The sequence below is a fragment of the Rhinoderma darwinii genome, chromosome 6 (genome assembly GCF_050947455.1).
Source record: "Rhinoderma darwinii isolate aRhiDar2 chromosome 6, aRhiDar2.hap1, whole genome shotgun sequence".
NCBI classification, from domain to species: Eukaryota; Metazoa; Chordata; class Amphibia; order Anura; family Rhinodermatidae; genus Rhinoderma; species Rhinoderma darwinii.
The window spans coordinates 60,681,372-60,697,294 of NC_134692.1; the positions used below are offsets into that span (position 1 = coordinate 60,681,372).

General features: G+C 38.8%; 1 protein-coding gene across 1 annotated transcript; it reads left to right on the top strand.

Annotated features, from left to right (window-relative positions):
• Positions 1 to 247: 247 nt before the first annotated feature.
• FAM237A (family with sequence similarity 237 member A) lies at positions 248 to 15,168 on the top strand. The gene is made up of 3 exons (XM_075831523.1): positions 248 to 430; positions 9,334 to 9,748; positions 14,993 to 15,168. Exons 2-3 carry the CDS (start codon positions 9,349 to 9,351, stop codon positions 15,166 to 15,168), a joined length of 576 nt encoding a protein of 191 aa, XP_075687638.1. The 5' UTR covers positions 248 to 430; positions 9,334 to 9,348.
• The last annotated feature ends 755 nt before the right edge of the window (positions 15,169 to 15,923 follow it).

Sequence of the window (15,923 nt, forward strand, 5' to 3'; positions counted from 1 at the left end):
AGCCTTCCTGGTGGATTGTACACAAGAAAACAACATGAAAATAGCACCTGATGACGGAAGTTTGACACATGGGTGCAGTTAATGATCTGACCCCAGCTTAAACCTCAATCACACATTACGGCTAAATGAAGCTATTTGCGAAAGACCAGAGGCAATTCCATATTGTACTGAGTTAATAGAGGATTACCTGGTATTTAGCAAAGAGGAAGAGAAACATCACTGCACTGAGTGTTCAATGAGATCTCCAATCTCCAAATGGGTGGACGGTTCTTCACTGAGCTTTGACGTACAGGCACACAAGTCCCGGTCACTCCTCCTTCTTAAAAAGAGAAACTGAAGCCTTGTGAGTTGTGGAGCAGACTGAGATCAAGGGCAGGCTAACAAGTGTCACCTTAGGGTTAAAGGACCTGACAGACAAAGACTTCAAGAGGTAAGAAGCCAATATACTAATATTCTAATCACTCTTCAAGACAAAAGGTTAAGAAACCAATATAACAATCATTTATAACTCAGGGCAAACAATTACAAAACCTGGAATAGAAAGAGAGGATGCATAAAAATATCTGTAGAAAAGACTGGAGAGAGATAATAGTAGTAGAGAGAAAAAGGAGCTAAGAAGCCAATGTAAAGAGTGCATCGTTATATCTATAGACGTCACATCTATAGACGTAACGATGCACTCTGTACATTGGGAGAAATGGGGTAAAAGACAATACACAAATCGTTGTATAATTGTACCTTGAAAAATGACTGCAAAGTAACAAGTACTATAGACTGTACAGGAGTAGTGTGGTACACATGGCTGAGGAAGGTAACAAAAAGTCAGTGGATGCACAGTAACAGCTTTGCAGAGGGAAATGTACATTTGGAAAGTTTAGGATGATGTTCATTATGCTATGTAGGAATTAGATATTCACACTTACAGGACATGGATTCATTGTATCAAGGGAGTGCGGGGACCAGCAATTCTTATATGGAAAAGGTATTAAGAACTAATTGAATTTAGATGGAACAGTAGAGTAATATCAAGTGGGGAGATTCAGCACCACAGACAGCGACACTAATACAAAGGAGCTCCGCAACTTAACCCCTACAGAAATAGTGACAAAAATATCTATCTATCTATCTATCTATCTATCTATCTATCTATCTATCTATCTATCTATCTATCTATCTATCTATCTATCTATCTATCTATCTATCTATCTATCTATCTATCTATCATCTATCTATCTATCTATCATCTATCTCTCTCTCTCTCTCTCTCTATCTATCTATCTATCTATCTATCTATCTATCTATCTATCTATCTATCTATCTATCTATCTATCTATCTATCTATCTATCTATCTATCTATCTATCTATCTATCTATCTATCTATCATGTAGTTGTTTTATAGAAGAAAAATGTATGTTATTCTATAACATATAGAATAGTTTATTTGTAAGTTCTCCCTCTATATAAAAATAATGATAAAAAAGGGAGCGAGAGAGAGAAATCTGTTCTCCTATTATTACTACTTACGGGGAGAGATTACACACTCATTGTTGCATCTGCTTGCATAACACTGTTTTGTGTGTGAGTTTATTGATTGATTGATTTATACATACAGACAAAGCTTGATTATATTTATAACATTCTGATGCCTTAAGTACTGATGAGATCTCTTAGTAATTAACATATACGTACTATATTACATTTTTACAAATGCAATATTCTATATGATTCAAAGAGTATTTTAATGAATTATAATGTAGTCTCAGGTTTTAGAAATTAAAAATGTATTCTGATGTGTAAATAGTTATGTCAGCAACTATTCTGTCTAACTGTCTTACCAAATTCCAAACTTGGAAAAGCTATTCAAAAGATGAAATACTAGTGATACAATGTATTTCGCACTGTGTCTGTACAATAAGCACATATTAGGTAAAATGGACAATGCTCAGTTGGAGGAAGCAGGTAAAAACAAATGAAGATTATCTTAAGACTGACTGACTCTTCTAAGATAAAAGGGAATCTTTACAATATATGCAGAAAACCGAACAGATTCATGTGGTAGATTACAAACTTACTAATTCTATACAGACAACATATGTATTCATTATTTAATGAGTAGCATGGACATGTAGAAACAGATCATGTAGTGTTCTACCTCCACCGAACTCTACAATACTATTAGAATCTTTCATTTAATTATATGAAGGCAACATTTATGGAAGTTTAGACAAGTTTACCACATATCTGTTTCTTTCAAAAGGTCATTTTTGCCCCAATACTAGATATATAAACAAGCCTTACTTAAATGTTCCACTAATTTCCAGTAGTAGTTACACATATAAAATAATTGTATTGATGAGGAAGATGTATTACAATATATAGTTACAGTAGACAATTATATTAGCAATCAAAGTTTCATGTACTAAGAACAATATTTTGTATAGTATTGGAGAAATGAATTAGCTCCTGTCCTTGTTAGGTTATGGTGATATATGAAAAACTATGCTAAATTAAACTTTTCTTCCTTAAAGGCTAAGTAAACATTTGAAAGCAAATTTTTTTTTGTGTGTGCAACTTTATAATTAGTTTTTATAATTAAAAAAAAAGTACTTTTTGAGATACAGCTGCTTTGTATTCTGTATACAGAACAGCTGTATCTTACTCTGAATTCTGTACCAGCCAGGTCCACGGGTCTCTGACAAACAGGTTCCACCTGTTATCCATCACATCTCACGCAGGTTCCACCTGTTATGCATCACATCTAAGTTCATAACTTAGATATGATTGAATACAGGGGGATCCTGCCTTTTCAGAGACATGCAGGACCCACTGACACTGAACCCGTCAGTCCCGCCGTCCCAACAGATACAGATCTTAGCGCACGATACATCTGCTCTGTATACCGAATACAGGGCAGCTGTATCTCAAAAAGTAAAAATTATTTTTAATAAAAAACTAATTATAAAGTTGCACAAAACACACTGATTGACCTTTTTTATAAAAAGAAATAAATAATCGCTTTAGAAGCTTTACATAGCCTTTAAGGACTCATAGTAGATCATGTATTGGTGCTCTGAGCATACCTGCACAATAATTGAGCCAATAGAGATTAGACAATCTGCAATTTCTGAGGACATTATCATTAAACCAACGTGTCCTTTCAATGCATTCTTGACAGCTTCTATTCTCTTCAATTATTTTTTATATTGTATATACTGTTACTTACTTTAAATGGAAATTGTCACCAGCATTTCACCTATTAAACCAGCAACACCAGGTGAAATTGGGTGAGAAATCATTTTTATGTAACCTATAATTATCTTATAAGTAGGCTCTGTACCTTTAGTATTCCATTTTTTAGTGTTCCCGTGCCGAATGCTTATGTGCATAAAAAAGTCATATCTTCGTTCGAAAAAAGTCATATGTTCATTCCTCAAGTCTTTCCGAGTTTACCTCATCTCCTTACTATTGATTAACAGCTCCTCGCCCCCCCCCCCCACCCCAGTACACACAAAATCCCGCGCTTTTGCAACTATGTCCTGTTCTGGTGAGTGCGCACAACAGGACACCATAGCGGCGCATGCGCAGTAACTAGATTTGAGGCCTGGGCAAAGCCGGAAGGGTATCGGACCATACATGATGGGCGCATGTGCGCTATCTCAGATGAGATTTTGCCATTCAGAGGGGGCCAGTTTTCGGCGGTGAACGGGCATGAGAAGAGGAACGAACGAACTAACTAACGAACTAACGAGACTGCCGGATTATTACAATAAAATGCGCAAAAAGTTTGCAGACCGTTATTTATGGTCGGAAGAGGAGTTTAGGAGAGGGGATAACGGTAATGAACATTTGACGGCAGCAGCCAGGGAGACGTGAGTAGAGTTCAATATGTGAAATGCTGGTGACAGGTTCCCTTTAAACTATACATAAATTGTCTTGAATATATAGCTGTTCATTCAGCCTCATTTCTCAATTTTTTTATCCCCAACAAAGTATGATGCTTTGAATTGTACTTCTCCATTTAGGATAAAATGCATAAAAAAATCAGGGGTGGGGAACCTTCTTTCTGCCAAGGGCCATTTGGATATTTATAACATCATTCGCGGGCCATACAAAATGATCAACTTAAAGAGACTCTGTCACCACATTATAAGTGGCCTATATTGTACATGATGTGATCGGCGCTGTAATGTAGATAACAGCAGTATTTTTTATTGAGAAAAACAATCATTTTTGACTGAGTTATGACCTATATTAGCTTTATGCTAATGAGTTTCTCAATGGACAACTGGGCGTGTTTTACTATATGACCAAGTGGGCGTTGTGGAGAGAAGTGTATGACGCTGACCAATCAGTGACCAATCAGCGTCATACACTTCTCTCCATTCATTTACTCTGCAGATAGCGATATAGCTATATCGCTATCTGCAGCCTCATACACACACACTAACATTACTGCGGTGTCCTGATAATGAATATACATTACCTCCAGCCAGGACGTGATGTGTATTCAGAATCGTGACCACTTCTCTGCACGTCTCTGTGATTTACAGCACAGCGAGATCTCGCTGTGAATGACTGCTTACAGCGTAATCTCGCAAGACTACGCCTGCTATGCTGTAAATCACAGAGACGCTACAGAAGTGGTCAGGAGTTCTATCTCTAGAACGGGGCACCCTAAACCCTGTTCTACCTCTCTGTGTTCCAGCTGATTTCCGACCATGAAGAAGAAGACAACAGGGTAGCTCGCTGAGCTATGCAGTTTCCGTAACTCCCATAGTAGTGAATGGCAGTTACGGAAGCAGCAAAGGATGCGAGTTACGCTATTTCCGTAACTACTATTCAGTTCTATGGGACTTACGGAAACAGCATAGCTCAGCGAGCTACGCTGTTTTCTTCTTCATGGTCGGAAATCAACTGGAACACAGAGAGGTAGAACGGGGTTTAGGTGGCCCGGTTCTAGAGATAGATGTGGGTCCCAGAGGCGGGACCCACATCTATCGGACATTAATGACATATCCTGTGGATATATCATAAATGTCCTTGATGAAGAAAAACCTTTAGTCACCTATCCTCACTTCATGCTTTTAGGACAGGTCCTATCCTATGACTACGCTACAGCTAAATTTTTACATGTAGGCCTCAGTTAAGTTTCTAAATTTTAGGTCAGGAGCAGGAGGAGGGTAGATGGAGTCAAATACTGAGTATTTTGCGGTCTGAGTGAGGAAGTCAGTGCATGCCGGCTCGGGAGTCGACCAGCGCAACGCCACTGAAGGGGTTGTTCCTACAAAAGACATGCACCCCCTATCCACAGGAGGTTTGTCATGGTGGACTTCGGGGGACTTTCAGTCTCCTTATCGCTGCCAGCGATCACACATGTATCCCCTATTCTGTTGATAGAGGATGCATGTCTTTTGTAGGACAAACTATAGGCTGTTTTTTTTTTGGGGGGGGGGCTATATGGCGTTATCTACAGGGGGAGGTCTGTATGGCGTTATCTACAGGGGGGTCTGTATGGCGTTATCTACAGGGGGTCTGTATGGCGTTATCTACAGGGGGGGTTCTGTATGGTGTTATCTACAGGGGGGTTGTTTGTATGGCATTATATACAGGGGGGTCTGTAAGGCGTTATCTACAGGGAGGGTTCTGTATGGTGTTATCTACAGGGGGGTTGTCTGTATGGCGTTATCTACAGGGGGTCTGTATGGCGTTATCTACAGGGGGGTCTGTATGGCGTTATCTACAGGGGGGTCTGTATGGCGTTATCTACAGGAGGACTCTGTATGGCGTTATCTACAGGGAGGGGGCTGTATGGCGTTATCTACAGTCGGTGTCTATGGCGTTATCTACAGGGGGTCTGTATAGCGTTATCTACAGGGGGCTGTATGGCGTTATCTACAGGGGGTCTGTATGGCGTTATCTACAGGGGGGCTGTATGGCGTTATCTACAGGGGGTCTGTATGGCGTTATCTACAGGGGGTGTCTGTATGGAGTTATTTACAGGGGGCTGTATGGCGTTATCTACAGGAGGACTCTGTATGGCGTTATCTACAGGGAGGGGGCTGTATGGCGTTATCTACAGGCGGTGTCTATGGCGTTATCTACAGGGGGGTCTGTATAGCGTTATCTACAGGGGGCTGTATGGCGTTATCTACAGGGGGTCTGTATGGCGTTATCTACAGGGGGGCTGTATGGCATTATCTACAGGGGGTCTGTATGGCGTTATCTACAGGGGGCTGTATGGCGTTATCTACAGGGGGTGTCTGTATGGAGTTATTCACAGGGGGCTGTATGGCGTTATCTACAGGGGGGCTGTATGATGTTATCTACAGGGGGGCTGTATGGCGTTATCTACAGGGGGGATTTGGGGCTGTATGGCGTTATCTACAGGGGGCTGTATGGCGTTATCTACAGGGGTGGCTGTATGGCGTTATCTACAGGGGGGATTTGGGGCTGTATGGCGTTATCTACATGGGGGCTGTGTGGCGTTATCTACAAGGGGGCTGTAAGGCGTTATCTACAGGGGCTGTGTATGGTGCTATCTATAGGGGGGCTCTGTGTGGTGGAATTTATAGGGAGGCACTATCTACAAGGGGGGGTTGTGTGATACCCAGAGGAGGGGGGGCCCCAGTCAAAAGTTTGGTATGGGGTCCAGTCTTTCCTAGTTACGCCCCTGGGCAAAGGGGAGGGATGCACTTTAACAACAGGGCCAGGGAGCAAACTGTATGAGTGGCCGTAAAATTTTCGGACTACTGTGACCATGACTGCAGTGATTTCCTAAGGCAAAAGAAACAAACAATCAGTGAATCAAGAGCGGTCTTGTGACGGTCAGAAAAAAAGACATTCAAAATACAAGGTTTAGTTCTGCAACTTTCTATAAAAATAACTTTAGAATTTTGCTATTTTATCTAGAAAGTAGATGGGAAAATTAGATTGGAAAATACGTTATAGAGAGAAGTTAATCAAATTGTAATGATTTCCTAGCTCAAGTGGATTTATTTCAGATACCTATGTCACTAACAATAATTGAATCACTCTGACCAGCTTTTATCATTCTCTAAGGCTGGAATCAAACATGCAGTTTTTTGGCAGTTTTTGAGCCAAACTCAGGCAACTATGCAACTGACACCAAGATGTTTACTTGAGTGTAAAAGCGCTTTAGCCGCTTCCCGCTGCAGCCATTTTTAGCTTTTTCGCTTTTATTTTTTCCTCCCTGCATTCCAAGAGCCATAACTTTTTGACGTTAACATAGCCGTATGAGGGCTTCTTTTTTGTGGGAAGAGTTGTAAGTTTTAATGGCACCATTTATTGTACCACATAATGTACTGAAAAACTGGGGGTTACAATTATCTTTTGGGTTTTGCTTTTACGGCATTCAGTGTGCTGTAAAAAGTGAACTTTATTCTGGGGGTTAATACGATTACGGGGATACCAATTTTTTTTTTTTCTGTTTTATAAAATAAAAACCATTTGTTAAAAAAAATTGGCCATATTCTGACACCCATAACTTTTTATTTTTCTGTCAGGGTAAGCTGTGATTTTTATATGTACCGTTTTGGGATGCATATGACTTTTTGATGACCTTAATCAAAAAAATTGGGGAGCTGAGATGAGCAATTTTGGCATGTTTTATTTACTTATTATGTACGGCGTTCACCGTGCACGATAAATAATGTTATAATGTAATAGTTTAGACTTTCACGGGTGCAGCGATACCAAATTTTGTATTTTTTACATTACTTTAGAGGAAAAATTGTAAAAAAGGGGTTTCTTGAACTTTAATTTTTTTTCCTTTATTAGTAATACTTCATTTAACTTTTTTTTTTAAACCCACTTGGGGATTGCTGGTACAATACAGTGAAATACTGTACTTATATATTGCAGTGTATTGTTCATTTACCGCTCCCACAGGCTAGTGTCGCTTATATTCTGATGTCGCTTTTGACCGCAGCACCAGGATCGGTGTTATCTCAGTATGGTGTTGACTGTAACATATTCCCCCGTCGGCTATGATGTACAGTTATGTCAAATGTCGGGAACGTGTTAACTATTTCTTAATTACTTATTTCACTCATATATGTGTCTGAGATTTTCTCAGTATTTAGATACAGTTTATTATATCCGAATGGGAGAGTGTACGATCCCATGGAGCAGGGGGACTTGTCTAAGTGAAGATTTGTGTTAGGGCTCTGTCAGTTCGGTATTCTTATATCACCCCCTAGTGGACCTAAATACCATATTTGAAAATAACTTAAACTCAATGGAAACTGGATAATGGGTAATACACAGTGTGGCTCATGTATATGAATATGGAGTGGTGGGGTATGTTTTTAATCTTGCTTTTACAAGGGAGTCATATTTGCGTCTTATGCACTACAGTAGGTTCTAGCACTTATTATGATTCACTTACCTTTTATTTTAAAATATCTTTTTGAGCATGTTACATATTATAAAGTGCACAAATGTTTTTTTTTTATATAGGACATTATATACATGTGCAGCGTATTAGACACAAATCATGAGACATTTTTATACATAGTTTTGACAGCTGACACAAAAGTGTACCATTTTCTAAGACAAAAATAAATTGTGTCCCGGAGACTTTTTTTCTTTACTCCCAAGTGCAGACAGTGACAGATAGTGTAGGGACACACCCTATTGACAGGAGAATGGCAATGCGCAGTTGTGAATGTATTCATAACTTTCCAAGAGGAATAACATGAGGAATGGCACAATGTAGAGTTCTGAAAAAAGATTCTCCAGAATTATTTTATGGGGAATACAAGAATTTGTTACAACAGATATGTGCCTGTTCACATCAGCTTCAGACTTCTAATCATGGGTTTCCGTTCGCCCTTTCCATCGGAGGAACCGATGAACGGAAAGCCAAATGGAAACCATAGCTTCTGTTTGCATTACCATTGATTTCAACGGTAATGCTTCCGTTGCAGTTGGTTTCCATTTGTATCCGTTCCGTAAGCTTTCCATTCTTTTCGCGGAAACAATAGCATAGTCGACTACGCTATTGTTTCTGTGAAAAACCGTAAACCTTACGGAACGGAAACAAATGGAAATCAATTGCAACGGAAACATTACCATTGAAATAAAATGGGCTCCCTGTCGGCTTGCTCTCCATTCACTCCTGTCTTCTCCTGAACTCTCATTAAAGTTGTGTATATAGCCTTTAAACATTTTTAGAGGGCAAAATATTATAGTTTTTTAGTCATTTAGTTTATTCACACAGGTGTAGATTGTCTTTAGGCGATCATGAATGATTTTCCATGTTGTATTATTCTAATTGTCTAATCTTATTGTTTGTGTATTTTTCTTTAAAGAGCACTGGAAGTGACATGAGCGCTAGACGCACTGGACAAGCATACTATAGCATGCAGCTAACATGTTCACTGCTTTTCCTGGGAATATTTTGCATTCATACCATCTGTTGCCAGGGTCAAGTTGACCCACTTGCCCTGGGTCGTGCAGATCCTCAATGTTGGGAGACATCAACAGCTATCTTACTAGAGATGAAAAAGCCCCGGATAGCCGATTCTGTGGCTGGATTTTGGGACTTCATGATTTATCTGAAATCATCTGACAATTTAAAGCATGGTGTTCTGTTTTGGGACTTAGCACAACTTTTCTGGGACATCTATGTGGACTGTGTACTCTCTAGAACACATGGTCTGGGCAGAAGACAGTTGAATGAAGAAGGAAAGAAAATAACCAATTTTGTTTCACAGTTCACATCAAGTAAGTCCATTCAGATGTGGCCAAAGGAGTCACAGCACATGCAGTATACATCCAACATATAAATATCTACTGCCTAATAAGAATATTACTACATTTGTGAATTATAATAAGACAATAAAAAAGGTGATATAACAAAATACATGTGTAATGATCTTTTATAGATTTATAAATATACTGTATACTGGTGATATACTTTATAACAATTCTATTGTATTTCTCTGGTGTAAAATGTTCCAAAGGCCATGAATTGATGGCTCCCTCTTCTGGTGGCTTCATTGTGGAGAAATCACTTGTCGGCCAATGGCAGTTTCTGCAGAAAAATGTGGTATTACATGGCACTCATTTAATTGAATGTGCAAACATGTATTTCATGTTTGTCTAGAGTCGTGTTTAATAGCGGGTGGTCCTGAGAACAGACACCCCCCCCTCTATGACATCCATTTGCCATATTAGGGTGTATGGACATGCGTTGTCTTAATGGGATAACCCCTTTAAGACCGTTTCTTTTGTTTGTTTTTTATGTAACCTCGACTGCTTACAACATTATTAGAATTTTAACTTTGAGTCCCTTCCATCTTCATATTTGTGATAAATCAAGCTCTACAGTAAAATTTATTAATGAGCAGAAAAGCAATAATTCTTCAGCGAGGGGTTAGTTTTTTTTTTAGTTCACCACCAATGTGATACCCTCTTGCCAAGCTTACTGTGTTAGATTATTTACATTTATTCCAAAGTAGAAGAGCTATGATCACTAAACTACGAAGGAATATTTTTCGGGGTACAGGGGAATTTCATACATCGTATAATATACCCTTTGTTGAATCATTATTCTTACACTAAAGTGTATGTAGAAATCTACTGCTGGTAAAATAGTGAATCTATTTCTTGTGATTTATAGTTTCCTTTACATTTTTGTTGTCATGTGATGATAAATTCCCAAATTGGGAGGTACTAAAGTAAATAACATAACAGAACTGTCCTTTAAAATAAAAAGCTTACCCCATGCTTTACTGTTGGAATAGGTCATTTGAGACACTATCTTTGAAAATTAATGTAGTCAACATACAGTAATAGAGAATACATGCCTGGCAACAGATTAAAATTGATTTTAGTTTAATAAACTAAAATATAGCACAAAAGCATCTTAAAGGGGTTGTCGACTACTGAACAACTGATGACCTATCCACTGGATAGGTCATCAGTATATTATCGCTGTGGGTCCGACACCATTAAGCTGCTCCGGCTGCCTCCGGAGCACCAGATGTTATGGTCCATTATGTGATGTACGGAGCCAGACATAGCATAGCGGCCGTGCTGCCGAACTGCAGCTCTGCTCCTATTCACTTGAATAGGAGCAATGATGCCAGTACTGTAGCTCGGCCGCTATTCAGTGGCCGGAGCCAACTGCTTCTGGCATGTATGTCCGGTGCTCGAAGGCAGCCGGAGCGTCTTAACAATGTGGGGTCCGAGTGTCGGACCCCCACAAATCATGTACTGAGAACCTATCCGGTCATATCATTTATGTCGTTTACCAGGTTAATGAGCTACTTTTTGAATCATGTGTCTAATAGAATAGACTGATGCACCTCCTTTCTTTTGTGTACGCCTTGGTGTTTGGCTGAAAATGCTAAGGCCAAAACTGCGCCCAAAACTACATGTGTGATCATGGTCTAAAAGAGGTAACAACTCAAAAATAGATGTAATTAAAAAACAAATCTTTCTAAATGTTCAAAAATACAATTTTGTTAAAATACTTTTGTTTAAAGATGTTGTCCAAATATATTCCTAACTAGACGTGATCGAATCTGTGGAAATTCACCAATGCTTAAATTTCCTGTTAGAGAGTTGTATTTCCCACATATAAGACAATGGAAGCTTAAATACTTTAACAAAGATCCCTATTAACCCCTTGGCGCAGAATCACGTACATGCACAGCATAGAAAGACAGCCATTCGTGCATTCCGCCGTTCATGTACCTGATTGTAAACACGCGGCACAGAAGCTGTTCCCGCATAATCACCGCAGGAGCCCGATTGTGAATGACTGCCGGGCTCTCGCTGCCATGGCTAGGATTGGAGAAACCTCCAATCCCTGCCGTTTAACCCATAAAATGCAGCGGTCAATAGCGACCACGGCATTTAAGTGGTTTGATAGAGGGAGCTCCCTATGTCACCGATCCACAGCCCACGAATTGGATCGCTGACCGCCGACACGTTGCCATGACAACCCGTTGCCTAACAAAGGCCCCCATGCTTGCCCTGGCTATATGCCTATCAGACCGTGCCAGAGGCATGGCCTAATAGATTTTACACTGACAGGCAATAATGCTTTGGTATACTGAGTATACCAAAGTATTATATCTATGATATAATATATAGATCGCATTGTAAAGTCCCCGAGTGGGACTAAAAAAAAATCAAAACTACAACAGTTAAAAAAAAGTTTATTAAAAAAAAAGAAAGATTACAGTAAAAATGGTTTTATTTACTAGAGTTGTAAAAAAAAAAAAAACAACATACACATATACAGTGAAGGAAATAAGTATTTGATCCCTTGCTGGTTTTGTAAGTTTGCCCACTGTCAAAGTCATGAACAGTCTAGAATTTTTAGGCTAGGTTAATTTTACCAGTGAGAGATAGATTATATAAAGAAAAATAAAAAAAATCACATAGTCAAAATTATATATATTTATTTGCATTGTGCACAGAGAAATAAGTATTTGATCCCCTACCAACCATTAAGAGTTCAGCCTCCTCCAGACCAGTTACACGCTCCAAATCAACTTGGTGCCTGCATTAAAGACAGCTGTCTTAAATGGTCACCTGTATAAAAGACTCCTGTCCACAGACTCAATTAATCAGTCTGACTCTAACCTCTACAACATGGGCAAGACCAAAGAACTTTCTAAGGATGTCAGGGACAAGATCATAGAGCTGCACAAGGCTGGAATGGGCTACAAAACCATAAGTAAGACGCTGGGTGAGAAGGAGACAACTGTTGGTGCAATATTAAAGAAAATGGAAGACATACAAAATGACTGTCAATCGACATCGATCTGGGGCTCCATGCAAAATATCACCTCGTGGGGTATCCTTGATCCTGAGAAAGGTGAGAGCTCAGCCAAAAACGACACTGGGGGAACTTGTTAATGATCTCAAGGCAGCTGGGACCACAGTCACCAAGAAAACCATTGGTAACACATTACGCCGTAATGGATTAAAATCCTGCAGTGCCCGCAAGGTCCCCCTGCTCAAGAAGGCACATGTACAGGCCCGTCTGAAGTTTGCAAATGAACATCTGGATGATTCTGAGAGTGATTGGGAGAAGGTGCTGTGGTCAGATGAGACTAAAATTGAACTCTTTGGCATTAACTCAACTCGCCGTGTTTTGAGGAAGAGAAATGCTGCCTATGACCCAAAGAACACCATCCCCACTGTCAAGCATGGAGGTGGAAACATTATGTTTTGGGGGTGTTTCTCTGCTAAGGGCACAGGACTACTTCACCGCATCAATGGGAGAATGGATGGAGCCATGTACCGTCAAATCCTGAGTGGCAACCTCCTTCCCTCCACCAGGACATTAAAAATGGCTCGTGGCTGGGTCTTCCAGCACGACAATGACCCGAAACATACAGCCAAGGCAACAAAGGAGTGGCTCAAAAAGAAGCACATTAAGGTCATGGAGTGGCCTAGCCAGTCTCCAGACCTTAATACCATTGAAAACTTATGGAGGGAGCTGAAGATCCGAGTTGCCAAGCGACAGCCTCGAAATCTTAATGATTTACAGATGATCTGCAAAGAGGAGTGGGCCAAAATTCCATCTAACATGTGGGCAAACCTCATCATCAACTACAAAAAACGTCTGACTGCTGTGCTTGCCAACAAGGGTTTTGCCACCAAGTATTAAGTCTTGTTTGCCAAAGGGATCAAATACTTATTTCTCTAGGCACAATGCAAATAAATATATATAATTTTGACAATGTGATTTTCTGTTTTTTTTTAAAATATAATCTATCTCTCACTGGTAAAATTAACCTAGCCTAAAAATTCTAGACTGTTCATGTCTTTGACAGTGGGCAAACGTACAAAATCAGCAAGGGATCAAATACTTATTTCCTTCACTGTATAGTATCGCCACGATCATAACGACCAAAATAATTAAGTTAACACATTATTTAAACTACCAGGTGAACGTACAAAAAAACCAATGGCAGAAATGCTTTTTTTTTTTTCCATTCCCACCAAAAAATACAATTAATCAATAAGTCCCATGTACCCCAAAATGATACCAATGAAAACTACATCTCGTCCAACAAAAACCAAGCCTACATATGGCTACATTGACGGACAAAATAAAAAGTTACGGCTCTTGGAAAGCGGCAAATAATTTTTGTTTAAAAGTGTTTTAATTGTGCAAAAGAAGTAAAACATTAAAAAAACGATACATATTTGGTATCGCTGTAATCGTACTGACCCATAGAATAAAGTTAATATGTTATTTATGCGCATAGTGAACATCGTCAAATTGAAACCTGAAAAACAATGCTGGGATAGCCGTTTTTTTTCAATTGCTTCCCTAAAAATTTTTTATAAACGTTAAGCAATATAATCCCAAAAAATGTGCAGCTTGTCCCACAAAAAACAAGTCCTTATATGGCTATGTTGATATAAAAATAAAAATAAAATCTTATGACTCTTGAAAGCCGGGGAGGAAAAAACTAAAAAGAATGCTTGGTCATTAAGGCCAAAATAGGCCAAAATAGGCCTGGAATTTAAGGGGTTATTTTGGCCATTTTGGGGAAACTTTATGTCGATGGCGTTGAAGCATATTTTCACAGATTCGCTCATCTCTATTCATAACTATAACTTTTAGTATAAGCAGAGATAAAAAAAACACATATTTTTGGATATACATTTTACATCCTTTACTATTTGAGGTAAGAAAATGTCTGTTTAGTTGTGATGAGTAAGACAATGCTATAAGGTATACTACAATAGTGTAGACTGAAGGTGAACAACACGATCTAAGTTTTCTTATCAATAGTTCAATATAAATACATAAAAGAGAGTAAGATGAATAGTTGGAGAGCACCATATATATTCTGGTATATATTTGTGTATCATAGCAGGGTAGGATTTGCAATAATTACATTTGCTCAGGTTTCGTGCAGGTCACAAATATTTCAATGACGTATGTAGAGAACATGTGAAAATTGCTTCATTGTATTAACTCTTATCTTTCAGAAACATTTTCCCACAATCGAAGATCTGTTTTACCTGATCAAAACGAACTCATTCAACAATTAATAGGTATCCACATAGACAAAAGAGAATCCAGACTACTCAGCAGTATCAAAAGAGGAATCAAGAGGAAGTCATTTAATACGGAAGGGAAGCCAAAATTACTTTTTTTTTTTTAGATCATTAAATGTAATGAACATTGAGATTGCACTTGGATACATAAATCAATTTGTTTGATACAAATGCTTTACAAATAAATATGTTCTTTAAACTGGTTTAATACACTTTTCTGGTTTCTTGACTGTAAAGAATCATGAGGATGATCATGTTAAAGAGGCTCTGTCACCAGTTTATAACTGCCCTATCTTCTACCTAATCTAATAGGTGCTTTAATGTAGGTAGGTAATGTTTTGTTTTTTTTGTATGACCAGGCTGCAGGCGCTCTTCGGTCATTCTCCCGTCGCTTGTGTGAAGGAGCTACGGGAGTAAGTGACAGCACAGCGTGATCTCGCGAGATCATGCTGTTCTGTGGATTAAGGTGGACAAGAATGAAGAGAAGTGTATGATGCTGAATGGTCAGCGTCCTACACTTCTCTTTACTTCGCCCACTTGGTCAAGAGTAAAAAAAACGCCCACTTGGGCATTAAGAACAAATTTGCACAATACTTAAAATGCTCGTAACTTTGTCAAAAACAAACATTTTTAAAAAACAACAACACATTACTTATCTACATTACAGCGCCTATTAGATTAGGTAGAAGATAGGGCAGTTATAAACTGGTGACAGAGCCTCTTTAAGTTACTGATATTAGTGTGGAAGCGATAATGATTTTTGTCATGGTCAAGTAAAACCAAGGATGAAGCAACAGTAAGTATTTTTTATTATTATTTATTTATTATTAATTGATTTATATAAAGTCAATGTTTTATATTC